The following is a 26,527-nucleotide window of genomic DNA, read 5'->3' as shown; positions in this document are numbered from 1 at the left end:
CTCTGTCTGCAAACGAGTCAAAGTCTGGGTTTGAAAGACCCCTGGATGGGATTCCTGAACAAACTGGTAATAACGGTGAAGAAGCCCACAAAGAGATCCAAGCAGATGTGTATGCACATACGCAGAATGTTAGAACCCAATGTCACGTCAAAGCTTAGAGATAAGAATACGACTGTGAGGTCATATCTGGATGTTGCTGATATACTTGAACTGTCTCACTTTATTCTAGTGGATGCAAGGGACATCAAGATTGGAGTTAGACCAAAAGGACCGACATATGTATTCAATGTAATTGATTACAATCCAAAGTACGTTATGGTGGGTAGTGAGTATTACAAAGACGATCCTTGCATAACATTTACTGGAGAGAGTGATACCAAGGAGCTGTTTATGTCCTTGTCCTCCCAACCGAAGACATTCAAAAGAAACCTACACTTCTATTTCGATGGAGACCTTATCCATGTAAGACACTATGCTATTGTTACAAAGGAGGAAGAAGATATAAAAGTTGGATTCAATGAAATAGGGCCTAGAATCACAATGAAGCTTATCAAGAAGATGGATGGGTTTTTTGAATAGGCCATCCATTCAAATAAAGCGCTTAGAGGCATCTATCTATCTTTATTAAGAAATCTACTTGCCTTAAGAAGGCCATCTCCAAAGCTACAGCAAGCAATCCTTTCTCTTATCCACGAGCTTATAAGCTTTGAGAGTTGAGCATATCTTCTATCTAATAACACCAACACGGCATAATCATCTTTATGTCTCAATGCTCTTCCTAAAGTTTGGTTCACTATTCTCATTGCTATCGATGTAGTATATCCTCTTCCATTGTGTTTAATTCTTTCTTTAAGCTCAAGATCCTGGCTGGGATAAGGAACCCCCACAACCATCAACAGCCTGCATAGCTTGTCGTTGAAGTTCATTCCCTCACTAAGTCTTCCTCCCATCACTGCAAAAAGAATGCAAGCTTCTTTCTTAACCTCTAACACATACTCTTGAAAGTTGGTGAGATCCTCATACAGGGCCTTCTTTCTCCCTATCATGTCTCCACATACTTCTCTAAGTATCTTAAGATAGGCCTTAGAAGGAAGAAAGCATACCATTCCTCCGTCTCTAACAGCATTCGAGAAGTTGAGTATAGACGAGGCAACGTCCTTAACGGATTCCGTACTTTCTCTTGTCTCGTAATTCACTACAACCTCCCTTCCAGATGGTCCGGACCCCACTACAATTGGCAAAAAGTCTCTACAGACACTTCTGTATGAAAAGTATTGGGGGCTCCTCTTTCCAAGAACAGAGGCGAGCTGATCAATAGGCTCCATTGTTCCTCCAGCAAACAATAATGATTTACATTCAAGTACATCTTCAAAATACATTGTTGCATCCAGAGGTGTGAACTTGATTCTCTTTGAAGTGTAAAAGATTCTTCCGCCCTTATCACTCATTGTCAGAAGACTTAGGAACTTGGATATCTCTGAAAGTTGTAGGTTCAGATCTTTCTCAAATCCCTCCAACTTCCTAGAAATCCCACTAGAGGCTATATAGTCCTCAATCTCAAGCATGTTGAAATCCTCGATACTTGTCTTAAGTAGAAACTCAGAAACCCCCATCACGCCTTCTTCTTCATTCATATTCCTGCAATGCATGAGTCCAAAGGCTTCAATTCTTCTGAGTACCTCTAAAATCCTTTCAAGCACCCCATCCCTCCTAACCCTCTCGCTATATCTTTCCTTGTACATCTCCATAGCCTTAATGTATTTGCTTATTGTCATAAACAGTATAGTTGATGTATTCATTTGGATCACAGAATCACAAATGTTATGTGCCTCATCCACAATGACAATACTTCCTCGGACATCAATATCTACACTTCTTCTACCCTCTCTGGTGAATAATAGCTGATAAGGAAGAAATACAATATCACACTGGTGGGAATATATTTTGGATGCATAGTAGGGGCAAAGCCTTTGCTCCTTTCCTATAAGGGTTAGATCTTCTACATCTAGGACTCCACATCCATCAAACAACTCACCTCCATCATAAAATGCACACAACCCTTCCTTGACAATCTGCTTGCATCCTTCATTCATAGCATCAGAATTCTTGTATTGGAGAATCTTTTCATTTAGACAGTAAATCTTTCTGGATCCCAGTACAACGGCGTTGCATCTCACGTCTAGTCTCTTAAGCTCATTTATTGCTTGTGCCAGTTGGGTGTGTGTTCTTGTACAATAGAATACAGTTCCCCCATTTCTTTGGAAAAGAGCTTGCTCTAATACCCTATTTCTATGATTCAACTCCACTCCATCCACATCGATATAATCTACCACTGCACTGAGTAGAGACATGGTCTTTCCTGTTCCAGTGGGGCTTGAAAATATTCCAACAGCCTCTCCATCGACAATCTTTTTTGCATCCTTAATAAATTGCTTCTGCCCCTCATATAACTCAATCCTCTTCATCTCAGGGAGATAAATAGTAAAAGAAAATCAAAGAACCAGTTTAATCCGATTTTCTAAGCTCCAGTAGAATAATGGATCCAGTAGATAGCCCGCAATAAAGAGCATTTCCAGAAAACGCTAGGGACAGGCATCGTACTCCATTTCCAATCTCCTTAAGGTTGTGGCTCGCAATAACCCTTGAGTTGATAGTTTCCCAGATGATTACGGAATCATCAGTCCCTAGAGCAATCACAGGCTCGGCCTCGCCAACAGCAATGGATCTGACTGGAGTAATTGCATCAAGGCTCTGAATACACTCTTTAGTGTCGAGATTCACAAGATACACTTTCCCGCTCTTCTCCCCATATGTCAGGATGGACCCATCCTTCGAAAAGGCCATTGCAGTGACACTCTTTGATTCATCATAATCAACAGGTAACACCTTCTTCTCCTTTGCCCTCTCATAATCAACATAGACCCCTCCCAGGTATGTCTGCATGTGCTCTTGAGAATCAAGGTCCCATATTTTCACTGTACCATCTGTGGACCCACTTGCAAGAACATTCTCCTCAATGGGATGGAATGCAACACAATTGATCCATCCTCGGTGCATCTTCTCTGTATCTTTCCCCATCTTTGCAATAAGCTCTCCCCTTGTGTTATAAAGATTCATAGTCCTGTCCACAGACCCGCTAACTATCTTTGTATCGTTACTGTTAATGCTTACACACAGTACATCCCTGGTATGCCCTTCAAGCCGCTTTGACTTCTTAACCTCCGTGTCCCAGATCCTTCCTATTCCATCAGACCCAACAGTCACCATCATCCTTCCATCTTTCGATACATCAAGCCCATTGATCCTTTTGGAATGCCCTCCTTCATACAGCTTCAATATCTTGCCAAACTCAGATTCAATCTTGCTATGCAGGTCCCAGCTAAAAACTTTCTTGTCCTTGGAAGAGGAATACAGAATCTCTCTTCCAGACACTCGCACAATCTTCAACCCCTTCACTTCATCCTTGTGTCCATTCAAATACTCCAAAACCTCTAGCTCAGCCGATGTCATTTTCAGGGATCAAAAATTTTCAAAGAAATCCACGAACACAAGAGTATCTGAACATCAGCTCATCATTTATTCTTGAGAGACTTTAGTACATCCCCAACCACTGCACTTACAGACTTCACTATTCCTTCTTTCCTACTACGGATCCGTGACTCAAAGTGGACATACTCTCCTCTTCTTAGGCATACATTGATTAGTACACATACATTCTGCAGTGTAGAACATGCTATGTTCCCAACACCATAGCTTTCATCACACTCAATGTCTACCACCTCTCCGTTAAGAGTCTTGCACACCTCCCCAAATATCTCTTCCAATGTTCTTCGCGTAGCAAACTTAAGAGTATATGTGTTTTCCCACTCAAGCTCCTTCCACATCTCTCTAAATCCATCAGAATCCATTTTCTTTGGCTCAAGGAACTTGGACACAGACGTCTTCACCTCAGACAAGTTGATCGTGTATGTCGTGTTGGCATACTCCCCACTCTCGTCTGGGTACCTGAACGTGATGGACCCACTTATAAACCCATTCGATCCATCTACAATTCTGAATGTAAACCTTTTTGTTACAACAGATCTGCTGGACAACGAAAACGGCGTGTTAATGAAGATGGCGCTGAATCCCTGGCTCGTAACAAAGTCCAGTAGAACATTCTGGAGATAGGATGACGTTTGGTTGATAAGCAGCACATCCATAACAACTTCATATCGAGTATAACTCGTGGTTGCTTCAACATAGATGGGATCAGACAGCCCTGTAAGCTGTGTTACATTCTTCATCTCTGCTTCTCCACTCTCATCCCTGCTCAGGAATTCATGAAGTTTATTTAGATTCCTTTCATCGCAAACCCGAGCTCCAGGGAGAACAATAGGATCAAGCACATTTTCCCTACACCGCCTGCAGTTGTCAAATGAGATCTCAGACTGAGGATTCGAAGATATCAAAGATCTGATGCATGACACGATAGTCAAATGTGAACTTGCATCCATGCTTTTACTTTCCTTTCCATACTCGACAAACTTTAACATAATACCAATAACCTTATCCTTAAGGTCTTCCCCTAGGCTTTTACACATCTCCGAAAGCTCAATGCATATGAATGCTCCTAAGAACGTTTGTGTGCTTCTCAAATACAGAGGTTTGCTTGGAAGCTCAAACGAAGAGTCTAGCACTCCAACAACCCTCAGGAAGATATCCCTTGTGGCATGTTTCCTAAGAAGACTAAAGCAACACCTTAATATCTTTCCATACTTCACCTCGTTTATCTTATTTACTAGCTTCTCTAGGTAACCTACATATTCCATCCCCCCTTCTGTGCCAGGCTCAAAGCTTTTCCTCATAACCTCAAGGCAGGAAGAAAGAAATGTTAAGGAGCCATAGCTCATTTCCGGGTTTTCAGATACAATACCCTCCAGTGCCTCAGAAACTATTTCTTCGTTATATGACGAGTAGACGTTTGCAAAGTACGCCATCTTCTCTAGAAGAAGGACCTTGAAGTTCTGATTCTGTATAGTTGCATCGTGGGTATCCATGAACTTGGATCCTAGGAAGTCGGAGATGTGCAGGAACTCATGAGTTTCCGAAATCTTGAAGCTGAAATCTAGGCATTTCGAGCAGAAGCCCAAGTCATATGGATCTATCAATGATATGAAACTCATTGCATAACCAGAGAATGTGTATGTAGAGAGGAGGAGCACATCAATTGCGTATTCCTTGTATGCAGGAAGGTCTTCAAGGCATCTCAATATAGTATCTGTAGCCCTTTTCAATAGCTGTTGATTGCTGCTAGTTTTGTGGATTGATATCCCTGCTTCAAATGCCGTCAGGCTATCCTCTGAAAAAAGAAATCTCTCCAGAAGGTCTTCGTCATCAATCTTCTCTATAATGGCTGTTGACAACTCACTGGGTATTGACAGGCCTACCTCACTAGCATACCTCAATGCCAAGCTAGGGTCTGACAAGTGTAGAGAGACAAAAGCCTCTCGCAAACAATTAGGATCTAGATCCCTGAGCAGTGCATGGTACAGGAGATCCGGAACCTCCTTGTAAGTATCCATCTTTGAAAAGATTTCTCCTAGGCAGAAGTATGCATTTCTTCGAACATATGAATTCGGATGACTGAAGTTATCTTTGATCAACTTGTAGAAATTCCCAACAAGGTCTTGATCATCCAATGTACTGACAAACCTCATCACAAACCCCCTGACATATTCGTTTGGATGCTCGAGATCCTTTCTAACCTGATTTGACAGAAGAAGCATCTCTTCAAATGACTGAGTCCCTCTAGACTTCGGGAGCAACTCTAGATAGTAGTAGAACAGCCTTTTGAGTTCATTACTCTTCACTACTAATATCTCCTTTGTTATCTTGTGTGTAAGAGCACCAAAGTCTTCTCCCTGGCTCATCTGTGCTATCATCTGCTTCATTCCTTCGATCTTATCCTGTTCGCTGTTTGACCTGAGCTTCTGCATGATTTCATCTTTTCTCATCTGTGTTGATGTGTTTAAGTATAGAGAAGCCTGCATCTTTAGGGCTCAAAATCGAATACAAAATATCCGGAGCAGGCCTCTTTCCTGGCAATCGCCTGGTATGCAAGTGTGACCAACTCTACTTTTCTTCTTAAAGAATTAATTCCTACCATCAAACTCCCCAAGAATGTCTGACTTCCTCAAAGCATGCAACGAGATCTCAAGCGAAATAATCAAACTTTACAAGCAAGAAAAGAAGATAGATGTGAATGGAATTAAGTCCAGAGTATGCAAAAAGTATAAGCTTGGAAGTACCCCACGTGTGGTTGACATAATCTCATTCATCCCTCCAGAGTATAGCCATCTAATTGAGCAACTTCGGGTGAAGCCTGTCAGAACTGCATCTGGGGTTGCCGTAGTTGCTGTAATGTGTAAGCCCCATAGATGCCCGCATATAGCACTGACTGGAAACATATGTGTGTACTGCCCTGGGGGCCCGGATTCCGATTTTGAGTATTCTACTCAATCGTATACAGGATATGAGCCAACAAGTATGAGAGCTATAAGAAGCAGGTATGATCCATTTGATCAGGCAAGGGAGAGGCTGAAGCAGCTTAAGGGGCTTGGGCACAGTATAGACAAGGTTGAGTATATAATAATGGGAGGAACATTCATGTCTCTGCCTGAGTCGTATAGAGACAGCTTTATCTCGAAGCTGCATGATGCTCTCAGCGGCCATACATCCTCAAGTGTTGAAGAGGCAATAAGGGTTGGGGCAGAGGGACGGTTGAAATGTGTTGGAATAACAATAGAGACAAGGCCTGACTTTTGTATTCGTCCACATCTAAGCAAAATGTTAGAATACGGATGCACAAGGATTGAGATAGGAGTCCAAAGTGTATATGAGGATGTGGCGATGGACACCAACCGAGGGCACACTGTGGGTAGTGTATGTGAGTCTTTTGGACTGTCAAAAGATGCTGGATTCAAGATAGTTGCACACATGATGCCTAACCTTCCAAATGTCCCTATGAAGAGAGATCTCGCACAATTCCGAGAATATTTCGACAATCCTGACTTCAGGAGCGATGGATTAAAGATATATCCTACTCTTGTGATCAAGGGTACAGGATTGTTTGAGTTATGGAAAAATAACAAATACAAGAACTACTCACCTGATGAGCTGGTTGACATACTTGCAAGGATTCTTTCATTTGTACCGCCATGGATGAGGGTATACAGGGTGCAAAGAGACATTCCCATGACACTTGTGAGTTCTGGGGTGGAGCACGGTAATATAAGAGAGCTCGCACTGGCCAGAATGAGAGACTATAAGACAAGGTGTAGGGATATAAGAACTAGAGAGGTTGGGATCAAGAATATCCATGAGAGTATTTTACCTGAAGAAATTGAACTGGTGAGAAGGGATTATGTAGCAAACAAAGGCTGGGAGACATTTCTTAGCTATGAAGATGTGAAGCAAGACATTCTTATAGGGCTCCTAAGGCTACGCAAGTGCAGTGTGGATACATTTCGAAAGGAGTTAAAGGATGTAGATTTATTATCTGGAAGAGAAGAAGCTAAGCTCCAAGAAAGTAAGTATCATCCTGGGGTGGTCAACGGGAATGCATCCATAATAAGGGAACTCCATGTGTATGGAAGTGCTGTTGGTATAAATAAGAGTGATGGGAAGAAGTATCAACATCAAGGATATGGAACACTTTTGATAGCCGAGGCTGAAAGAATTGCAAGGGAGGAGCATAAATCAAAGAAAATAGCAATTATTTCTGGTGTTGGGACTAGAAACTATTATGCTAGGTTTGGATATGTACTGGAGGGCCCATACATGGTCAAGGACCTTACAAGCTAACTTATAAATGAAACTTGTTTAAACAAAATTTTATTTGATGAATTTTATCTGATACCTCTTCAAGTCAGCAAGGGTATCTAAAGCTTAAAAGAATTCTCAGTTCATCCGATATTTTTTGTTTTTGGACTTCAATCCAAGAGATCATCCTCTGTAAGAGAATCTACTAGCTCTTCCTCTGTAGTCATATCTGGAGCCCCTGGACCCATATCTATCGTTTGATGCCCGCACCATGTCTTCAAGATCGGAGGGAACCACTTGCTTGGCTTCTTTAAGCATCCTTATCAATTCTCGTGCATTTCCCTTGTCATTAATGGTAAAGAATGTATGTGATATCCCTTCCTTTGTATTCCCTCTTGCCGTCCTTCCGATCCTATGGACATAGTCTTCACAAGACCCTGGAAAATCAAAGTTGATCACAAGCTTGATATCGTTTACATCAAGTCCTCTTCCTGCAACTTCGGTAGCTATCAGAATCGGTCTTCTTCCACTTCGGAAATCATCAAGCACCTTATCCCTAATGTTCTGTGACTTGTCTCCATGCAAAGCTGCTGCTCCATACCCAGACCTGTTCAGCACATACTCCAGATCATCACAAGTTCTCTTCATGTTGCAGAACACAATAATCCTATCCCCTTTGAACTTGTCAAGGACCCCAAGTAGCTTGTCTTCTTTGTCCCGTCCATTACATACCTCAATCACTTGCTTGATCTTGCTATTAGTCTTAAGCTCTTCATTCCCAATAACCACTTGGATGTAATCATTCATATAACTTTCGGCTAATCCTCTTACTTCTTTTGGCCATGTTGCACTCCACATTAGAGTTTGTCTGTTTGGATTTGTCTTTGGAATAATCTTTCTAAGCTGTGGCTCAAAGCCCATATCAAGCATTCTATCAGCTTCATCAAGCACAAGAAATGTAACCCTTCCAAGTGGTGCATGTCCCTGCTCATGTAGATCAATCAGTCTCCCGGGTGTAGCAATAACCACCTCTGCACCTTCATGCAGGGCTCTTATTTGTGGCTGTGATGAAGCCCCTCCATACACAGCTGTGCTCCTTAGATCAAACATTTCACAGAACTCATCGGCAACTTTCTTAATCTGCATCACAAGCTCTCTAGTCGGTGCCAGTACAAGTACAATCGGCCCATCCCCCCTCCTAAGAGGAGGCTGATCTTTTGCATGAACCAGTGCTGGTAGAATAAAACTTAGAGTCTTCCCGGACCCCGTTTGAGCAATTCCAACCATATCCCTTCCACTTAGTGCCATCGGCCATCCTTGGGCCTGAATGGGAGTAGGGCCTTCAAATCCTTTTCTAACAAGATCCTCAACAACCCTATGAGGAAACCCTACATCTTCAAACTTGTGAATCGGGTGGGGGATATTCATTCCCTTGACAACCATCTCGCTTGCCTTTCTAAACGAAGCAACCTCGGAAGCATTCATTTTACTGATAGATTCGGCCTCTTTATAGAAGTTCTTCTGGAACTCAACAGAAGGAAGCTCAGCCATCGGCTCATACCTTTGTGGCTCACGTCTTGTCCTAGTGGGATATCTGCTGCCCCTGTCAACTCGGGAAGGCCCTCGAAACCCTCTTTTATCTCCGCTATACCCTCTGTACGTCATCTTGGGGTAAATTTTTACCATGATATTTTAAAGACTACAATTGTTAAACGGACAAGACGAATATCTTCATCACTCAACAGTAAAATAAAAATCAAAGACTTTATTGCTCTTGGGATGCACATCCGGCATACATCGTCATCCGGCTGTTTCCTCGCACCCTCTCAATCACCCCCTCCTCGCTCAGGTGCCGCAGTATGTTCTCCGCAACCCCAAGATTCAGATTGTGCCGGCTCCCAACCATGTACCGTGTCACAACACTGGCCCGGCCGACATCCTTGCGCACCTTCGACAGAAGGTCCTCGGACACAGTCACGATCTTGTGCACCTCCTCCTTCTTCTTTCCGTCTCCCCACTTCTTCTTGTCCTTCCTTGTCCCGGACATAGCCTTGAGCGCCTTTTTCTCCTTTGACTCCTGGATCTTCTTGGCCATTTGGGAGGACAATTTTTTACTTCTCAAATCACAGAAACATCCTCTCACAATGAAAAAAAAACCCAGCCTATACTATTTCCTCTGGTTACAGGATGCATATCTGAATCTGAAAAATTTGCCCTTCAATCTAAAAATGGCAAAGATGCATTCCAGTGGAAGAGGGCGCTCGGGAAGCGTTAAACCATATGACACTGCATTCCCAACATGGCTGACAAAGTCGGTAGATGAGATCAAGGCAGATGTGGTCCAGATGGGGAACAAAGGAATTCCTGCACCTGATATAGGGAAAAGGTTGAGAGACGAGTATGGTGTTGGGAATGCCAAAGATGTTCTAGGGTGTGACATCACAAAGTTTCTGGAGAGGAATGGGGTAGTTCCTAAAATTCCTTTTGATCTTGAATCACTTGTCCGTCGAGCAAACACTCTTCGAAGTCACCTGAACATCTACAGGAAGGACAACTCTGCAAAGTATAGGCTTATTCTTGTTTCATCTCGGATGTATCGTGTTGCAAGATATTACAAGCGCACAATGAAGATTCCGGGGAACTGGAAGCCAAAGCTCGTTGAACTCATTAAATGATTTAGTTGAAACTCAAACCTATTGTTTCGGAAGGTTGGATGGCTGTATCTTTTTGACATCTAATTTCAATAATCCAATAAATGATTCTATTCGTGAGGAGAGATATATTTTATGAAAAACAAAGCCCATGAATGTATGAGGAACTCCTGAACTTTCTACTTGCAAGGAAAAAGAGGCTGCTGTCTGAAGAAGAAGCGGATAAGCTCATGCAGCTGATTGCACAGTCGATGGAGATTGAGGATGGGCAAAGGGAGAAGGAAGATAACACGGCATTGATAAAGAAGATCCTTGATAATGTTGATGTGGATAAGATTATTGAGGAGGACAGCGAGAGCATGGAGGATGCTATAGACGACTTGTTTTTTAATGATTACAGCAATGAAGATTGTAGTGACGACATCATAGATTTGTGTGAGTCTGATTATGCTGGAGAGTCATTGTCTGAGAGGAAGTTCCAGAGAGGAGTGTTCAGGACCAAAGGGGGATCTGATGTAGCCTCTGAGGCTCCAAAGAGAAAGATAGGAATAAAGACCAGAAAGAGTGATACAGAAGGGTTAAATGAAGAAGATGTGATGATTGATAAACATGGAGGGGCCCCCAAGGATGAGGTTAATGGGGGGATGAAAGCCCTTGAAACAAGATGCTTTAAGCTTCCTGGATCTGATACAAATGGGAGCCATCTGGGATCTAACGAGGAGCGTAGAAAAGGATCTGATTTACTGGAGTCCTCTGAATTCCAGTTTGACCTCGGGGATCTGAAGAGAGTGGATAACACCGGACCTGATGTGAAGTTTTTTGACGAGGATGGAAAAGAGCTTTGAAGATGTTTGAGTGTAGAGTAATAATGGCTGTCTTATGAGTATATGACTTTATTAAAGTGGCAAATTCTCTAAGTATTTATGCTTCTCTCTTTTACTGTAGGAGAATGGCTTTGTGATTTGAGAGGTAAAAAATTGTCCTCCCAAATGGCCAAGAAGATCCAGGAGTCAAAGGAGAAAAAGGCGCTCAAGGCTATGTCCGGGACAAGGAAGGACAAGAAGAAGTGGGGAGACGGAAAGAAGAAGGAGGAGGTGCACAAGATCGTGACTGTGTCCGAGGACCTTCTGTCGAAGGTGCGCAAGGATGTCGGCCGGGCCAGTGTTGTGACACGGTACATGGTTGGGAGCCGGCACAATCTGAATCTTGGGGTTGCGGAGAACATACTGCGGCACCTGAGCGAGGAGGGGGTGATTGAGAGGGTGCGAGGAAACAGCCGGATGACGATGTATGCCGGATGTGCATCCCAAGAGCAATAAAGTCTTTGGTTTTTATTATCCTACAAGTAATACAACATCAAGTGGTAAGCTTCTTCCTTATTCCAAGATTTCCTTGATAGTAATTCTTCAATCCCTTACCAAACGCCTGATAGTCTCTCAATGCACCAATGAAGAAAATAAGCATTGTAATCGTGTAGAATATTACCTCTGAGATCGATCCTCTAAAATTAGTAATTTCACTTACTTTCTTATGTTTCCTATACCAGTAGAAAGCAGAGCAATGTAGACTGTTGTATATGCTATTCCAATTAAAGTACAGAGCCCGGAAACTATGAGAAGAAACCTTCTCTGATTTATATATTCTTCATTCAAAAAAATGCTCGATATAACAAGTACAAAGATTTGTGTCCCCGCTACAAAAAAGTAAAGATCCTGATGATCCTTGATACCCATGTTGAAGGTTGCAACCTCTCCACACAGAAATATCACCATAAATCTTCTAATGGCATTGAACTGCTCTCTTCTCTTAAATGCATCTAAAATTATTCCATCTCCACTTACCATTAATAACTGGGTCAGCTCCTACCTTCTTGAAATTGGCCCACATGAAGTCACTCTTGAGCCTTCTGTATATAATTGGAAGAAGAAGAAATTCCCCAAGAATGATTCCCATGTATGCATAGATGTACGAAATAGCCAGCCTCTTGATCTTCCCCTCTAGTTCAAAATAAATGTCATCGGAATCATGTGCGTCAACTACCAGTGTGATTGTAAGAGTCAAGGAGTACGCAAGGATGGGGATGTACAACAGATATTGAAACAGGATTTTCCGGTAGATTATGTCGCATAGAAATATAAATTGTAGTATATTTGTTATGTCCAAAAAGATCACGAATACCTTGAATGTTCTTGTTTCTCTACGGTATGCAAAGTAAGGCCCTTCTAACAAAGCAAGGCCTATTAATGTTGTTCTTAACAGAAAAAAGAAGAATGCAAGCTTTGTGTAACTGATGTTTCTCTCTGGTTCGGCTTGGCTTTCCATGAAAAAAGCCTTGTATTGTTTGCTTTTTATTATTTGGTTTGATAGATATTAATTTAACAGCTTATTATTAAGTGATATCAGGGTATTAGGCTTCAGGTTCACCCAGGCCTATTCTAGGCTTCCACCCTTGTCTTCCAGAATCAAATGTTTAGACCATTGCCCTTCATATGGAAAAGAATGACTATCTAAAACTAGAAAAAGCGATAAGAGATGGAGAGTGCCTGGAAAGCCTATCTGTTCTCAGGATGGTCTTGGACAGGGTCGTAAATGACATCTCTGCCTCGTGTCCTAGGGATGATCTGGAGCTCTTGTCCAAATCCATTCAACACCAAAGGCTCGTCTATGAAAAGGCTGTGTCCTTGTATGAGGGAATGCAAGCAGAAAGCTCAGAGAGGGACGGGCTGATAAAGTGTCTTGAGGACTTCAACCAGACACTAGAAGAATATTATGCATTCTCGGGGAAATTAAAGAATCAGAATACTGAGGAAGAGAAAGACAAATTGTAGCAATAGAATTCAGTCAATAAACTCTTAATGTTTATTATGTCTGCATCGCCAAGATCTTTGTTATCTATCAAAAACAATGGTCATCAGAGACTTACAAGTGCCTCTTCCACAGACCTTGATATCACACCCATATCCTTCCTAAGGTCATAGGCTTTACTTTTACCTCCCCATTGGATCAAACATTCAAATCCATTTCTTATAATGATAGCAACCTCACACTTGGTGCATTTTGCAATATCCAGCATCAGTATTCTAACAATAACTTCGTCATCATTGAGATGGCATTCAACCTCGTGACTTTTCCCGATTTCTCCCACTTCCTTGTATATACCCGATGCCATTGCTGATGTAAGCATAACGTTCCTAATGCCTTTGAAAAAACTAAGGCCTACACCTTTGAAATACCTTCCAAAGTAGTGGTATAGAAGCCCCAATCCTTTCCTGTCGCATAAGGGGGTACTATCAATAGACCTTATCATAAACCCTTCCTCTAAACCTATCTTGAAATCATATCCTAGTAACTTGAGCCTAATCTCGGAAGTATCTACTCTACTTATCTCCATCCCAAAAATAGCACATATGGTTCGGAACTCCTGCCTTATCTCCTTTAGTTGCCCCTCAGTTACATTCTGGACCTTCAATGCCTTCTCAAGGTCCTTAACCTCATCCTCAATCTTTTTTAATGCCTCTTTTAACACACGTTTCTCAGCTTGCTTCCTTATTTTCTCCTCTTCAAGTCCTTTCACCTCCTTCTTAATATTCTCAATTGCATTCTCCTGCTCACTTATTACCAACTTCAGCTCAGAGATCTTTCGATCCTTTTCCTCTCCATCTCCCCCAACCCTGTTCCTTATTCGGCTTATCTGTTCCTCCATCCTTTCATTGCTCTTTCCTTTCGCTTCAACATCCTCAGAAACCTCTTTTAGTCTTCCAGATATGTCGTTATACTCCTCAGCAAGCCGGTTCCTCCTATCGGTCACCTCTCTGTTGAACTCAACCTCCTTTTCCTTACGAAGCTCATACCACTCAATCTTTGCCCTCATCCTGCATTCAGTCTTCAAGCTTCTGAGTTGGCTAGAGGCATCCTCTCTTTCAAAAACAGTCCCGGAAATGTTGAAGTCCCTCTCCAACTCATTGTTTACCTTTTCTTGCTTGGACATCCTTTCCTCAAGTTCGGAGCTGAACTCTAGAAAAAACCGTGTTCGGGGCTCCAGAAAGCTCTCATAGAACTTTTCTTGCCTTGGATGCACCTCATTCAGGGATTTCGACATCGTATCTCTTCTTGTGTTAGATACGACGAGACTATCAAGAAATCTGATCCCCTTTGAAACTAGTAGCTCAGAAACATTTACAACTTCTCTTTTAGCTTGTGGAATCATCTTCCGAAGATCCTGAGTATTTATAATCTCCTCCACATTAATCGTCTCATTGCTGATTAGGGTGTCTTCAAACACTTCATCCTCGTTCTTCAAGATGCTTTCTTTCCATCCATCTACATCTTCAATGCCTTCTCTTATCTCTCCTGAAGCCCCTTCTCTATTCACATCCTTCTCTTCTTCACATCCCCCAGGAATCTCTATCTGTGTACAACTTCCTTCTTCCTCTGGGTAGTCCTTCCCTATTCTTCCGTCATTAGGAACATTTTCCTTAATGGCATTGCCGTCCTTTGCATTATGCCCATCCTTGCTTTCCTTCATCAGATCATTCAATCCTGTGCTGAGGAAGTTTGCATTTAGTCCTTCATTACCCTGCGACTCCTCAGCTCGAAGATGGTCCACAGTCAGCTCCACAGAAATCTCTTCCTCGCTTAATATGCCAGAATCAGTGCCCCTATTGCCTTTGTTCTCCTCCTCGGAATATATGTACATCACTTGAGGCTCAGGTGCAAAGGAGACCCTCTTCTTTTTTGTATCTTTCTTTTCATCCATCCCTATGCAGTTTTGATGCCCTGGATCCAATTTATTTTTCTGTTCCTTGTATCTATACCTACATGGGAAGAGGAAGGAAGCTCTTTGACATAAGAAATCTGTTTGGAGAGAGCACGGTTTCTGAGTATGATAAAGAGGAGGATGAGGTATATAGAGCAATAGAGAAGAAAAGGAAGAAGAAAAGTGCAGAGGTGGAGGAAAGGATACTTTCTCGGAAAGATGTTCTAGTTCTTGAGAAAATGGATATAGAGGAGGTTGTACCCAGGAACCTTCCCTCCACAAAAAGAAAAGTGGAAGCAGTAGCAGAAGCAGAAGACGAGCCTCAGAAAAGCAATGATGAGTGGAAAGTTCACGTCCTAAGGAATTTACTGAGGAAGAACCGCTTGAATGTGGATGCTAGGATCAGGCTAAGCCGGCTCTTAGAGGAGGATGAGGGTATGAAAGTATTGCTTGAAGGCAGAGATATCAAGGACATGGTGCTGTGGAAAGAGATTATTGATAGATGCTATTCACCCGAGATGGTTGACGAGGCACTGGAGGTTACAGACGGAGATGAAGACTTTTACATGGGGATATTTCTGAAGAGCAAAGATGTTAAGGTACTGAAGGCTGGTGTTAAAAAGTATCCTGCGAGTATTGAGCTTAGGAAAATGGTGTTTGAGAACCTAGAAACTGGTTTTGAGAAACAGAAGTTTCTCTATGATTCTATAGTTGAGACTATGGAAGGAGGGCTGGTAGATATCTTTATCGACACGAATCCAGACAATCAGCTTGCAATGTCCCTATACAAGGAACTTCAGGCCAAAGACATGTATTTCGACCAGTTATCAGCTTACCTATTAGGAGAGAAAAACGATTCTGGGTTGATAGAGGATATACTTGGGCTTGGGTTGAAAAGGATTCTTGAGATTCTTCGGAAAGGAAAGCAGAGGCTTGATCTTCCATCCCGGGTTCTTGACAAGGATGATGTTCTTCTGTATCTTGAGGAGGTAGAGGTGGAGCCAATGACTAGTCTTCCTCCCGACCTCTGGTCCTTGTTTACCTCGATGAGCGCCCACAAGCTCCATGATGATGAAACGTTTATTTCCTGCTATAACATTGCAAGGCAGCACTTCCTAGACACAGAGTTCATAGACAAGTTTTTTGTGATGGCAACCCGGAGGTATTTTGTTGATCTTATGAAGGCCAAGGAGTGGTGGAAGATGTTTAGAATTACTAAGGAGATTAAATGTTTCAGGAAAGCGGAAAAGGCTCTACAGGCTGGAATAAGGCATTACGGAAAGGAGAAGAAATTGTTTATACTTGCTAGATCGAAGATTTACTACATGGCTGGAGACTATCACAGAAGCTATTCCATGATTCCCGGAAAGATGAGAACAATAAAGAGATATGTGATACTGTCCCAGATAGACCTGGACAAGGCGCTTTCAGAATTAGAAAAGGATCTCTTTGACTATAAGCACTGGCTACTATATGCAGAGCTGGCTGAGAAGAAAGGTATGGATGCCTGCAGGATATACGAGGAATGTATGGAAAGATATCCTGAGAACTTCAAGGTTGCCGTCGGATATCTAAGATATTTGAAGAGGAAAGATATGGAGAAGGGACTGGAGATAAGCAATAAGGTTATGAAAAGATTTGTGTCTGAGGAATGGTTATGGTTTGAGAGATTTGTGATGTTTAGGAAGCTGGGAAAAGCTTCTGTGGCAGTTCTCTACAACTCTCGGAAGCATGTGAGGTCTGAGCTGATTGATTCTGAAATAAGATACTATGAAAACAAGGATGTTCCAGAAGGGAACAAGTACTCTGGGTATCATGCATATAAGAAGACAAGAATCAAGGAGTGCAACAAGGATGGAATATGCAAGGATTGCCTTGTCGGAATGAAGGAGTACTATAAAGAAAGAATAATGAGAGATCAGGACAACGGAGACAACTACATATTATACTGCTGTGTAAATGGGAAGGCAGACCAAGAGATTAAAAGGATGGTTGAGTTTTTTGATCCACGGGGAGGAGATTACTGGGTTAGAGTTAGGAATGTTATGGACATTACTAGAAGGCTTGAAGTTGGGTGCCAAATGGTGAATTTTGACTTCCTGAGGTAGGGCTGGATATGAAGCTGTATGTAAGTAAGGGTTTTTAATCCCTTAATGGAGCTACTGAAGGAATTTCTAGAAGAGTGGAGGAGTGCAGTTGGTAGGGTGAAGGACCGAGTGATATGTGAGCAGATAGGAATTAGGGATGAGTGTAGTGCCGTGGTTTCTGAGAAAGCAGGTGCTTGTCCAAAAGAGGTAAGCGGTGAAGTGGACAAAGAAAACGACGAAAGATTTCCTTGTGATGGTGACTTTGAAGGAAGTGTGTTTGACCATGAGAGTTTAATCCCAGGGCACATCCCTATTATAAAGAACCGGGATGAGAAGGATCTTTCTATGCAAGAGGAGAGGAGGGATGTAGTGGGTCCACAGGCTATGTCGTCTTGCATGGACATGAGCAGAGAGAATAATTCTAATTGTAAAGAGTTGATTGCCAAGGAGGAAACAAATGGAGTGGATTTGTATTCTTCGGAGTCTTGCAAGGGGGTAAAGCTTAGCAAGCCCTCTGTAATTAGAGATCTTGCGATCAATCCACCCAAAAGAAGAGATGTTCTAGAGCCTTCTGCTAGAGATGCAAAGTCTGAGAAAGAAGTGGGAAAGGTCCAACTTGGAGTTATGAGTAAAGATAAAGATGGCAAAAACTTAAGTAAAAATGTCAAATTGAATGAAGCTTTAATCCAGTTGAAGAAAAGATATCTTGACAGGGTAAATGAGTCTGTGTGTGGCAAAGCCGAGAAAGGGATGAGAATTGAGGAGATGAGCAAGCCAGGGGTGGCAGGTTCACACAAGGTGGGGTCACCCCCTTTCAATGCAAATGGCCAGGAATCTGAAGCGATGAAAAGATTCGATGGAAGTAATCTCTACAAGCAAGCAATAGATCATCAGCTTCTTAAGTCTGCAGGTAGGGTTCCTCAGGATGTCTACAAGCCAAAGACAAAAATACCACGAGTAGATGAAGACGACATTATTTTGGATCCAGACTTTATTGTTCCAGACTTTGCTAAGGACCCAGCAATAAACTTCAAAGTGAAAATGCAAGACCACCGAGCTCTCGAGAAATACTTTTCGAATGGACATGAAATTGATGTGGAGAGACTGTTTCCTCATGTGAGGAATGTGTCAAACAACAGTCCCAACAAATGGCCATCAAAGAGAAGTGGGGGATGATCTCTGTACCATATCTTATTAAATGATGTCTATGATGATCTATTGAATAAGAACAGGGCATCTGTCATGGTTTTTCTGCAGAAGCCAGCACTCTCTACAGCAATAGGCATTGTTCCTTGGGTCTTTGAGCTTACAGACGATGCATCTGTCCTTGTACATGGAGTGGAAGCATACGCTGCATATGTAGATTCTTCTTGAAGATGTGCCGGCATCCAGACCACAGATGTAGCACCTTCCGGAACACTTATCACACATCATTGCAACGCTTCCTGTGGAGATCTTACCACATCTTGATTTCATATGGAGATACATATGTTTAGGATGGTATTCACTATCGTAAATTCTTGAAATTTTTTTGGCCTGAAAATGGAGAGGGCTTCGGATAGGCCTGACGGGGTTGATTCTGGGATGGACGATTTGAATGGAGCCGAGCCCTTTGAAGGGGGGGATTTGATTAGTTCTGATGTCCGAGATACTTCGCAGACAAGGGAAGCCTTTGAACCCCATGGCATGATGAAGACAAAAGGAGTTCGTGGGCCCTACAAGAAGGCCAAAAGAGTAGAGGAAGGAGGATATGGATACTTGTATGGCAATCTTTATGAACAGGCACAAGCTCGTAGACAGAAGATCTTAGGGTTTCTACAGAAAGACCTATTCCAGATAGGAAGACCAGATCTGAGAAGATTTATGAATGTTAACCATGCTTATGAATGCCTCCTTCCGTACCATATATTTGGATTTGATCTGTATGAAGACATGCTATTTATGAGCAGCAAAGAGGCAGGAGGGATTTCATCAGAGATAGATGAGATGATAGAATTAATGAAAGATGCTGTAGTTCTTGAAAGCAGGCCTGTAGTAGTGGAGGAGACATTGGTCTGCGAGTTACTTCTGTATTATCAACAGAGATATATAAACTCTATCTACGGAGATGGAAAGAAGCAAAAAGCTCAGAGAAGATACAGACAACAGCTGAATAAGAGAAACACAGTATTCAGGCTGAAGATCGGGGTTAGGGAACCAAGAGGAAATGATGTGAATGTAAGAAATGGAAGATTATATTTCAAGAAGTATGAGTGATATGAGTCTGCAAAAATAAATGTTTATTCTTTTTTCCATAGATGTGTGTAGTTTCCCGATATGGAAGTGGGTATTATCTTTTAATATAGTTTAATTGACATAAGAGTTATTGACGAGATAAGGTTTTGGTCTTGGGCAGGACCTATGAAACTAACAATGGGGTCTGAGTTTGTAGTGAAGCTTTTCCAGATTCTTGAGGAGCCCGAGAACTATCCATACATATCATGGGCTTTGGATGGAAGAAGCTTTATCATATCCAATATCCAAGGCTTCTCTGAGTTTGTTCTTGAGAAGCATTTTAGACACAAGAATTGGAGTTCCTTTGTTAGACAACTTAACAAATATGATTTTTACAAGGTACGAAGGGATGAGGAAAGGATAGGAGAGAGAGGGCAATGGGAGTACAAGAACAAGTATTTCCAGCGAGGAAGGCCTGAACTACTAGACAAGATCAGAAGAAAGAAAGCACCAAGTGAAGGGAGCGGGTCTGGAAGTACGAGTCCAAAGCAGATTGAGAGTGGGATGGTTTACCAATCACATGTGCTGAATGCTGTTCGGACGATTTCGAAGTACCTTCAAACTGTTGTTGAGGATATCAATGATATAAAGAAGTACATATATCACGAGAGAATGAGGATTGCTTCAAAAATAAATGTCCTGTTTGTCAAGGGAGATGTGCCTGGATCTGAGTGGATATGCAGTGCTTTAAAGATTCCAAACTATTCCTTGACTATTGTGGAGGAAAGTAGTGATGTAAGGAATGTGATGAGATGGAAATACGATGTGGTTGTGCTATATGCCAGTACGTCTGGATGTAGTAAGTCTGTGAGTCGAATAAGAAGCTTGGATGCAAGTGTCCCAATTGTTCTAGTTGTTGACGAAGAATTCAAGAATGAATACATGAACATCCTAGGAATTAGGGTGTCTGAGGCTCTTCTGATGCCTCTTGACCCAAAAGACTTAGTTGATGCAGTCAATAGGCATGGAAGCCAAAGAGGCTTAGAGGGAGGCTAGCCAGTCCTCTTATTTAGTGTATAGCTTAAAGTGATTAAATTACATATGAGAAGAATGCGAGTGGTTTTGAAATTTTCCTTTGAAGATAAAGAAATGTCTTCTTTATTTAGTGTACTTATAAACGAAGGAAAGAAGATTGGGCGGAAGAAAGGGCCCATAGCAAGGGTTAGGATTTCTAAGGTTGTAGAAATCATAATGAATTCTGTGCCTGTGTATAATCTGAGGATCAGCTCAGTATTGTTTAGAGTGATAGTGAGGGCCTATGAAGCTAAAGTGAGGGTTTATTTACTTGAAATCCAATCATTAGTGAAGATCCTGAGCATCACAAAAAGGAGAGGGGAATATAAGAAGAAAAAGGGAAGGAACATGCTTTCCATGGACATGGGGCACATATCAAGCATATGTAGCTCTGAATTCGACGATAGCCAGTACATGGATGGCCAGATTGGTAGTTATAGTGAAACGCTTGGACTTGTGGATGGATATACTGATCAGCCAAAAAGACGTTCTAAAGGCATTACTGACAGAATGACAGAACTTGATATTCCTAGAATGATTGTTTCAGATACCTCAAGGAATGCACCAGTAATCAGTAGCTTTGAGCCTGTAAGGAAGGAGCCTTTTGTGGTCAGGGAAGCCAGGAAAATAAAGCCGGCCCTCCAAAACATTGAAATTGAGTATAGCGAGATGTCAACTCTGGGATCCATAGAAAGGCCCCGTAATGCTTCTGTGCACACTGTCAGGGAAAGCTCCTCAAGCAGTGTTTCCGAAGAAAGGACACTTGACTTCTTATCAAGCGATACAGACTTCAATAAATATGCTGTGGGTGGAAGAAGAAGGAGAGCAAGAATCTTCTACCTCATGCTTGAATTGAGCTCGAGAGGGGCTTTTGTGCCTGTGCAGAAGCAGGCATATGGAGAGATTGTGCTCACAAAGCCTAGACCATGATTTTATGAAGACACCCACTAAATATCTAAATTGTCCGATTTAATTTATCAGGCTCGTATTGATCACGAATTTTGGCCGAATTAGGACGAGATTACTTCACAGATATGGTAGGATTCATTTAGATAGATCACTACATACAGAATTTGGCCAAATATATCTCTTGTTGCAATATTACCCATTAAATGGACTTATTTAGAAAAGATGATCTCTTAGGAAAAGGAGAGAAAAGCTCGTTTTTATACCTGATTCTTAGGCTAATAGTCATTGGAATCGGATTCTACCGAAAAAGCTTTATCGGGAAGAAGATAAACATAATCAGGCCAATGTGCTTATCGCTTTCCCTTACAAATATTTACATGTTCATTTATCTGGACAATGCAATATCACGAAAGAACCTTGAGCAGTGCAAAGCATATTGGGTTATTATTGTGATGGCCTCTCTTGAGGCGTCTGTGGTTGTAGAAACCATTTTCAAGTTTGGTGACAATGATATGGAGGTCATATTCTTTTCTCTTGTGTATCTGGGGCTATGCCTTTGCGAATTTATTAGAGTGCACTTCATATGCAAGGAGTTTGGAGACATGTTTGAATGGATCTATTTCAAGCATGGAGGAGCCAACACCAACATGAAAAGTAAGTGGTAGATGTAATTTTAAGTTGCATATAAAACAAGGGCCCGATATGAGGCAGCAAGATCCTTGATGATTCTAGCAGCTATCCAAGGGATATATCTCCAGATTGAAGGGATAAAGCACTGCAATGGAGATAATAGTATGGGTGCAATTTACATAATAATCGATCATTTACTTGAAGTCATTACATTTTTCTTGATGTTTGTTCGACAGAACGAAGAAAACGAAGAGCAAAGAATGCTCTTGATCATGATAGTTTTGCTGAACATTTTATACTCTGTGCATCTGGTTGACAAATACAGGAGTGACAAGAAGCTATGCCAGGATCTGAAAAGGTAAGTGTGGTATCTTTAACTTTAGGTTTTTCATTATCAGAAATAATTTTGAAGCAGCCATCAACATCATCTTCCTGTATTACTCGATCCTAGACTACAGGTACTTTGGATATGGACTTAAGGAGATGTTTTTCCCTGCAAATAGAAGAAGAGAGCCATTGAGAGTAGAGATCACGGAAGGGTCTCAGAAAATACAAGAATAAACATGAAACCCTCTACTTCTTCTAAGACTATGCAAAGCACTTTCCAGTATATTACTAAAACTTCCCTCCAAAATGGAATTATTAGACAAAGAGAAGAATCCCTGAACATGAGGTGTGAAAGGCCAGATGAAACAGGATTTGACAGGCCTGGTAACAAGGAGAACTATAATCCACATATCAAGGAGTTTACACCTACTAAAACAAAACAGAAGAAGAGGTATACAGCACTGAAGGAGATTACGGAGAGGTCAAAAAGACCAGCACAGGAGGCTAGTAGAGCATCCCAGGAGGACGAGACCGAGATGGATCTTCTGTTTTCTTCATTTCCAAGGTCACCGTTCAAATCAAAGAATATTAGAGAGTTATGAAACCTTGTATATCAGGTATAATTATTGGCATTTTTAACCCTTAGTATTAAATCTTTTATATGAAAGAGGCCAAGGTTGTGAAGGAATGGATCCGGACTATGTACACCTCTCAATAGCTCAGTGGTAGAGCATTCGACTGTAGAAGTATGCTGGTATCGAATGGTCGCTGGTTCGACTCCAGCTTGGGAGATTTTTTGCTTTGTGTAAAATTTATTTTTCTGGTAAAAACTCCACCATAAAAGAATGCGACCTCCCAGGTTCGAACTGGGGCCCTTCCGCGTGTTAGGCGAACGTGATAACCACTACACTAAGGTTGCTCATCTCATATCCCCTTCCGGAGCATCTCCATTCATTTCCTGATGGCCCTCAATAAAACTTTATTTCTCCATCATATGTTCCATTCTACCCTTTGGATTCACCACTATCGTGACTTCCATATCCTTGGCATTCTCTCGGTATATGTGCTCCTTGTATTGCACTCAATGCAGTAAATCCTTTTCGGATAACCTCCTTCGCCTTGATTCTTCTAGCCTCTCCATCATCAATCTCTCCTTCAAATAGACTCATCAGAAACTCGGAATCCTTGACCCAGACCTTGCTTCCCTTCTTGTAATACACAAAGCTTAAGGAATTTAAAATCCTTTCATAATCCTCGTCTTTAAAAAATGGAAAGATCTTATTCTCTTTCAGACCCTCCAGAATGATCTTCTTGTTTAGGATCCTGTCCATTCATCCTTATTCCCGAAAACGACGTCTGCTCCACAACCCATACCTTTCCATCACTAATTGCCTTGACAGTAGCTGTTCTTGGGATGTTGTGGAGGAGGGCTATCTCCCCAAAAAAGCTTCCTCGGGATAACTTTCTAAGAAAACAACCTCCCCTTGTAACCTCAAACTCCCCGCTCTCCACAATGTACATCTGCGACCCCACATCCTCTTCATGCATTACAAATGTTCCACACTTGATCTCAATAAGCTCCATCGATTCAATAAGCCTTATCTTTTGATCGGGATTCAGAAATCCAAACGGAATGTCTCCAACAAGAATGTCACTAAGAAACTTCATTGTCTCTTCATTCTTTGGATAATAGCGCAGTTGGAATGTTTCCGGAGTAACCCTCTCAGAGTAGACCCCACTTCTACGAGAAGCTCGCCACTCCTCATTGAGCCTTTTCTTGTCACTTTCTTTCGAATTCAACTGCAGTCTCATCAGTGTCCCATCTTCTACTAGCATTTCGATAAGCTTGCCTGGATCGCCTTCACCATCTTCTTTCGACGCCATCTCATAAATGCTCTGGACAACATCCTCGTTAACACTGAACTTCAACTCCTTCAGCTTATCCTCAATCTTCTTAAAGGCCTCGTTGTCTCTACTCATTGAAGGGAGGATTTTTTGGTTACTTATTCAGGTAGTGACAGTTCTCAAACCCAAAGAAACATTATATTCCATCTTTGGGTAATCCTGATATGAAATTCAATAACCTCATGGACATACTTAAAGAAAAGTACAATGTTAAAAGAATGTCAGATGGTACATGTGTCATTTCAAATGGAAACAACCATGTTAAGATTCATGAGGAGGAGCTCAACAGCAGCTTTGATATAAACAAACTTCTTGAAAAGCTCGATCTTCCTACAGAAGGTTTTGAACATGTTGGAAGAGATGACCTGTTTCCAAACACTAATGGAGTCAACATGGGGAAAATAGGCAAAAGACATCCAAAGGGATCTTTCATGGACCCAAGTGCTTTTTCTTCTCCCTCCAGACAATCTCCAGAGAGTGAGGATTCAAACCCGCTGGTCATCATAGATCCAATAACTCCTTCAAGAAACAAAAAGGATAGCTTTGAGCCAGACCCAGACAATTACAACCCAGACAGAAATAGCCGTTTTCCTTATTAAACAATGTAAACAAAGGGCCTTTTATACCAATCTTGCATGAATTCTGGGCGAAGGCTACTTTAGCCATGGACTGGGGGCACCCATGTTTCCAGTAAACTTTGCAGAGATTCGACTAGTGAAGCCAGACGACTTTGTTTTTGACAAGACCATATGCACAGAGGAAACTAACAAACCAAAGATCCTTCGGGAATATTCAAAGGAAGAAAAGGCCTGCATCCTAAAGAAACGGATACTTGCGGTCGCAGGCAGAAAGGGTGGATGGCCACAGAAGAAGGCTTCGAGAAGGGAGTCCGAGTCAATGTGGGATGTGGATCTATCAAGGGCAGACCAAGGCCATTTTGACCAGAGAGGAAACTTTATTCTTGGAACACCCCGGAGTCCTTCTTTTTCATGGCTCGTAAAGAAAGAGGGAAGCATCTACGGTCCATTTACCGGGCGAGAGATGAAAGAAAAAGTAAACAGTGAAGAATTGAAAGGGACAGAGATCAGAAGAGACATAGACAAAGGGTTTGTATCTTACGATAGCCTAGCCATCGACCTTGGGGATTTCCTTTCATCGGAGAAGCTTGACGAGTACTTTGAGATGCATGCAGCTATTAAGAAGCCTCTTGAGAAGTCCCAGGAATTTTTTGAAGATCTTTCCTCATTATCGCTGAAGAGGCATCCAAAAAAAGATCTTGACCGCTCGAAGATTCTTGAAGGCTGTGTCAAGTCAAGGAACTTTCTTCATTCTAGAAATCCATCGGTCTCCCTTGGCTTTATGGAGAGAAAGATCTCTGGAAAGTCATTCTCAGATGCCATAAAAATAATCTCTAATGTCGCCGGGTTCAACAAAGCTGAATGTGAGGAGTTTCTGAACCTATTTCTTGACGAATCAAAGCTCTCAATTCTCTCAGACATTTGCCCTGATGGCTTTGTAAAGGTTACATCTGTAACAAGAAAAGGATCCAGAAGGTAGTTCTGTCTAAGGGATTGTTTAAAGACTGATTAAACAAAGATAACTTTATTGGGCTCTCGTCGTATTCTACCTTCTCCCTCCCCATTTCTTCTTTCCCTTGTTACTGTCCAATGATTTCTTATGCAAGAAAGAGTAGACAGATAAACTCCCACTCTCAAGAGTTTCTTGCCACATTTCCTTTATGGTGTCCTGGTTGTAGTCCTTCCCGAACCAAATGGCCAGCTTGTAGAATGATTGCTTCTCACTAAGAACACATCCACACACATTGTCTACAACATTTGATATGCAAAACGCCATTGTTTTTTTCCACAGTTCTCCGATGTTGTCTCTCCCCACAACAGGAACATCCATTATAATTCTTCCCCCGTCTATATTTGCCTCGTCCTCCCACATAGGCTTGACTCCTTTCTTAAATAGATTCATTGTGCACAGTTTCCCAATCCCAGCATTCGATATCTCATCGCACAGATAAAGGAACTCGGGGATCGTCGACACCTCTCCAACAGCCACGAGGTCATCTCCCCAACTCTTGGCGTTAGACTCATCATTGTTGTTTTGCCAGAGAACCCATTGCGATGCTAAGTTCATGGTAAATCAGGGATCTAAAATATCGA

The 26,527-nt window shown here is 41.9% G+C and overlaps 26 protein-coding genes and 2 non-coding genes across 28 annotated transcripts; 16 read left to right on the top strand and 12 right to left on the bottom strand.

The window, feature by feature from the left end:
• Positions 1-45: 45 nt before the first annotated feature.
• Positions 46-579, top strand: EROM_081140 (hypothetical protein; the record flags this gene model as incomplete). Its single annotated transcript, XM_009266752.1, has 1 exon — positions 46-579. One exon carries the CDS (start codon positions 46-48, stop codon positions 577-579), a length of 534 nt encoding a protein of 177 aa, XP_009265027.1.
• Positions 580-611: 32 nt separating this feature from the next.
• EROM_081130 (Rad3-like ATP dependent DNA binding helicase) lies at positions 612-2,465 on the bottom strand (the record flags this gene model as incomplete). The annotated part of the gene is made up of 1 exon (XM_009266751.1): positions 612-2,465. One exon carries the CDS (start codon positions 2,463-2,465, stop codon positions 612-614), a length of 1,854 nt encoding a protein of 617 aa, XP_009265026.1.
• A 40-nt stretch (positions 2,466-2,505) lies between these two features.
• EROM_081120 (WD40 domain-containing putative guanine nucleotide binding protein) lies at positions 2,506-3,510 on the bottom strand (the record flags this gene model as incomplete). The annotated part of the gene is made up of 1 exon (XM_009266750.1): positions 2,506-3,510. One exon carries the CDS (start codon positions 3,508-3,510, stop codon positions 2,506-2,508), a length of 1,005 nt encoding a protein of 334 aa, XP_009265025.1.
• Positions 3,511-3,572: 62 nt separating this feature from the next.
• EROM_081110 (coatomer complex subunit beta) lies at positions 3,573-6,032 on the bottom strand (the record flags this gene model as incomplete). The annotated part of the gene is made up of 1 exon (XM_009266749.1): positions 3,573-6,032. One exon carries the CDS (start codon positions 6,030-6,032, stop codon positions 3,573-3,575), a length of 2,460 nt encoding a protein of 819 aa, XP_009265024.1.
• Positions 6,033-6,162: 130 nt separating this feature from the next.
• Positions 6,163-7,845, top strand: EROM_081100 (histone acetyltransferase; the record flags this gene model as incomplete). The annotated part of the gene is made up of 1 exon (XM_009266748.1): positions 6,163-7,845. One exon carries the CDS (start codon positions 6,163-6,165, stop codon positions 7,843-7,845), a length of 1,683 nt encoding a protein of 560 aa, XP_009265023.1.
• Positions 7,846-7,986: 141 nt separating this feature from the next.
• EROM_081090 (DEAD box RNA helicase-like protein) lies at positions 7,987-9,468 on the bottom strand (the record flags this gene model as incomplete). The annotated part of the gene is made up of 1 exon (XM_009266747.1): positions 7,987-9,468. The coding sequence occupies one exon, from the start codon at positions 9,466-9,468 to the stop codon at positions 7,987-7,989; it is 1,482 nt and encodes a 493-aa protein (XP_009265022.1).
• A 100-nt stretch (positions 9,469-9,568) lies between these two features.
• EROM_081080 (40S ribosomal protein S25-like protein) lies at positions 9,569-9,898 on the bottom strand (the record flags this gene model as incomplete). Its single annotated transcript, XM_009266746.1, has 1 exon — positions 9,569-9,898. One exon carries the CDS (start codon positions 9,896-9,898, stop codon positions 9,569-9,571), a length of 330 nt encoding a protein of 109 aa, XP_009265021.1.
• A 133-nt stretch (positions 9,899-10,031) lies between these two features.
• On the top strand, positions 10,032-10,478 carry EROM_081070 (40S ribosomal protein S13; the record flags this gene model as incomplete). Its single annotated transcript, XM_009266745.1, has 1 exon — positions 10,032-10,478. The coding sequence occupies one exon, from the start codon at positions 10,032-10,034 to the stop codon at positions 10,476-10,478; it is 447 nt and encodes a 148-aa protein (XP_009265020.1).
• Positions 10,479-10,609: 131 nt separating this feature from the next.
• On the top strand, positions 10,610-11,299 carry EROM_081060 (hypothetical protein; the record flags this gene model as incomplete). The annotated part of the gene is made up of 1 exon (XM_009266744.1): positions 10,610-11,299. The coding sequence occupies one exon, from the start codon at positions 10,610-10,612 to the stop codon at positions 11,297-11,299; it is 690 nt and encodes a 229-aa protein (XP_009265019.1).
• A 144-nt stretch (positions 11,300-11,443) lies between these two features.
• On the top strand, positions 11,444-11,773 carry EROM_081055 (40S ribosomal protein S25-like protein; the record flags this gene model as incomplete). Its single annotated transcript, XM_009266743.1, has 1 exon — positions 11,444-11,773. One exon carries the CDS (start codon positions 11,444-11,446, stop codon positions 11,771-11,773), a length of 330 nt encoding a protein of 109 aa, XP_009265018.1.
• Positions 11,774-11,810: 37 nt separating this feature from the next.
• On the bottom strand, positions 11,811-12,776 carry EROM_081050 (hypothetical protein; the record flags this gene model as incomplete). The annotated part of the gene is made up of 3 exons (XM_009266742.1): positions 11,811-11,955; positions 11,979-12,270; positions 12,296-12,776. The coding sequence occupies 3 exons, from the start codon at positions 12,774-12,776 to the stop codon at positions 11,811-11,813; spliced, it is 918 nt and encodes a 305-aa protein (XP_009265017.1).
• A 167-nt stretch (positions 12,777-12,943) lies between these two features.
• Positions 12,944-13,282, top strand: EROM_081040 (hypothetical protein; the record flags this gene model as incomplete). The annotated part of the gene is made up of 1 exon (XM_009266741.1): positions 12,944-13,282. The coding sequence occupies one exon, from the start codon at positions 12,944-12,946 to the stop codon at positions 13,280-13,282; it is 339 nt and encodes a 112-aa protein (XP_009265016.1).
• Positions 13,283-13,365: 83 nt separating this feature from the next.
• On the bottom strand, positions 13,366-15,210 carry EROM_081030 (hypothetical protein; the record flags this gene model as incomplete). The annotated part of the gene is made up of 1 exon (XM_009266740.1): positions 13,366-15,210. One exon carries the CDS (start codon positions 15,208-15,210, stop codon positions 13,366-13,368), a length of 1,845 nt encoding a protein of 614 aa, XP_009265015.1.
• Positions 15,211-15,272: 62 nt separating this feature from the next.
• On the top strand, positions 15,273-17,318 carry EROM_081020 (hypothetical protein; the record flags this gene model as incomplete). Its single annotated transcript, XM_009266739.1, has 1 exon — positions 15,273-17,318. The coding sequence occupies one exon, from the start codon at positions 15,273-15,275 to the stop codon at positions 17,316-17,318; it is 2,046 nt and encodes a 681-aa protein (XP_009265014.1).
• Positions 17,319-17,363: 45 nt separating this feature from the next.
• On the top strand, positions 17,364-18,473 carry EROM_081010 (hypothetical protein; the record flags this gene model as incomplete). Its single annotated transcript, XM_009266738.1, has 1 exon — positions 17,364-18,473. One exon carries the CDS (start codon positions 17,364-17,366, stop codon positions 18,471-18,473), a length of 1,110 nt encoding a protein of 369 aa, XP_009265013.1.
• Positions 18,474-18,512: 39 nt separating this feature from the next.
• EROM_081000 (hypothetical protein) lies at positions 18,513-18,785 on the bottom strand (the record flags this gene model as incomplete). Its single annotated transcript, XM_009266737.1, has 1 exon — positions 18,513-18,785. The coding sequence occupies one exon, from the start codon at positions 18,783-18,785 to the stop codon at positions 18,513-18,515; it is 273 nt and encodes a 90-aa protein (XP_009265012.1).
• A 54-nt stretch (positions 18,786-18,839) lies between these two features.
• Positions 18,840-19,553, top strand: EROM_080990 (hypothetical protein; the record flags this gene model as incomplete). The annotated part of the gene is made up of 1 exon (XM_009266736.1): positions 18,840-19,553. One exon carries the CDS (start codon positions 18,840-18,842, stop codon positions 19,551-19,553), a length of 714 nt encoding a protein of 237 aa, XP_009265011.1.
• A 144-nt stretch (positions 19,554-19,697) lies between these two features.
• On the top strand, positions 19,698-20,567 carry EROM_080980 (heat shock transcription factor; the record flags this gene model as incomplete). The annotated part of the gene is made up of 1 exon (XM_009266735.1): positions 19,698-20,567. One exon carries the CDS (start codon positions 19,698-19,700, stop codon positions 20,565-20,567), a length of 870 nt encoding a protein of 289 aa, XP_009265010.1.
• Positions 20,568-20,612: 45 nt separating this feature from the next.
• EROM_080970 (hypothetical protein) lies at positions 20,613-21,515 on the top strand (the record flags this gene model as incomplete). The annotated part of the gene is made up of 1 exon (XM_009266734.1): positions 20,613-21,515. One exon carries the CDS (start codon positions 20,613-20,615, stop codon positions 21,513-21,515), a length of 903 nt encoding a protein of 300 aa, XP_009265009.1.
• A 182-nt stretch (positions 21,516-21,697) lies between these two features.
• EROM_080950 (hypothetical protein) lies at positions 21,698-22,685 on the top strand (the record flags this gene model as incomplete). The annotated part of the gene is made up of 3 exons (XM_009266733.1): positions 21,698-22,148; positions 22,173-22,482; positions 22,508-22,685. The coding sequence occupies 3 exons, from the start codon at positions 21,698-21,700 to the stop codon at positions 22,683-22,685; spliced, it is 939 nt and encodes a 312-aa protein (XP_009265008.1).
• Positions 22,686-22,687: 2 nt separating this feature from the next.
• On the top strand, positions 22,688-23,053 carry EROM_080940 (hypothetical protein; the record flags this gene model as incomplete). Its single annotated transcript, XM_009266732.1, has 1 exon — positions 22,688-23,053. The coding sequence occupies one exon, from the start codon at positions 22,688-22,690 to the stop codon at positions 23,051-23,053; it is 366 nt and encodes a 121-aa protein (XP_009265007.1).
• A 95-nt stretch (positions 23,054-23,148) lies between these two features.
• EROM_080930 lies at positions 23,149-23,232 on the top strand. The gene is given in 2 exon segments: positions 23,149-23,195; positions 23,208-23,232. It is a non-coding gene; the product is annotated as a tRNA-Tyr (tRNA).
• A 54-nt stretch (positions 23,233-23,286) lies between these two features.
• Positions 23,287-23,359, bottom strand: EROM_080920. The gene has a single exon. It is a non-coding gene; the product is annotated as a tRNA-Val (tRNA).
• A 96-nt stretch (positions 23,360-23,455) lies between these two features.
• Positions 23,456-23,782, bottom strand: EROM_080910 (cAMP-dependent protein kinase-like protein; the record flags this gene model as incomplete). The annotated part of the gene is made up of 1 exon (XM_009266731.1): positions 23,456-23,782. One exon carries the CDS (start codon positions 23,780-23,782, stop codon positions 23,456-23,458), a length of 327 nt encoding a protein of 108 aa, XP_009265006.1.
• On the bottom strand, positions 23,730-24,431 carry EROM_080900 (cAMP-dependent protein kinase-like protein; the record flags this gene model as incomplete). Its single annotated transcript, XM_009266730.1, has 1 exon — positions 23,730-24,431. One exon carries the CDS (start codon positions 24,429-24,431, stop codon positions 23,730-23,732), a length of 702 nt encoding a protein of 233 aa, XP_009265005.1.
• An 89-nt stretch (positions 24,432-24,520) lies between these two features.
• On the top strand, positions 24,521-24,955 carry EROM_080890 (hypothetical protein; the record flags this gene model as incomplete). The annotated part of the gene is made up of 1 exon (XM_009266729.1): positions 24,521-24,955. One exon carries the CDS (start codon positions 24,521-24,523, stop codon positions 24,953-24,955), a length of 435 nt encoding a protein of 144 aa, XP_009265004.1.
• Positions 24,956-25,037: 82 nt separating this feature from the next.
• Positions 25,038-25,913, top strand: EROM_080880 (hypothetical protein; the record flags this gene model as incomplete). The annotated part of the gene is made up of 1 exon (XM_009266728.1): positions 25,038-25,913. The coding sequence occupies one exon, from the start codon at positions 25,038-25,040 to the stop codon at positions 25,911-25,913; it is 876 nt and encodes a 291-aa protein (XP_009265003.1).
• A 66-nt stretch (positions 25,914-25,979) lies between these two features.
• Positions 25,980-26,501, bottom strand: EROM_080870 (eukaryotic translation initiation factor 4E; the record flags this gene model as incomplete). Its single annotated transcript, XM_009266727.1, has 1 exon — positions 25,980-26,501. One exon carries the CDS (start codon positions 26,499-26,501, stop codon positions 25,980-25,982), a length of 522 nt encoding a protein of 173 aa, XP_009265002.1.
• Positions 26,502-26,527: the final 26 nt, after the last annotated feature.

This window comes from Encephalitozoon romaleae, chromosome VIII, assembly GCF_000280035.1.
Source record: "Encephalitozoon romaleae SJ-2008 chromosome VIII, complete sequence".
Taxonomy (NCBI): domain Eukaryota; kingdom Fungi; phylum Microsporidia; family Unikaryonidae; genus Encephalitozoon; species Encephalitozoon romaleae.
The sequence above is the reverse complement of the archived record's forward strand: the minus strand, read 5'-3'. Positions and strand labels throughout refer to the sequence as shown.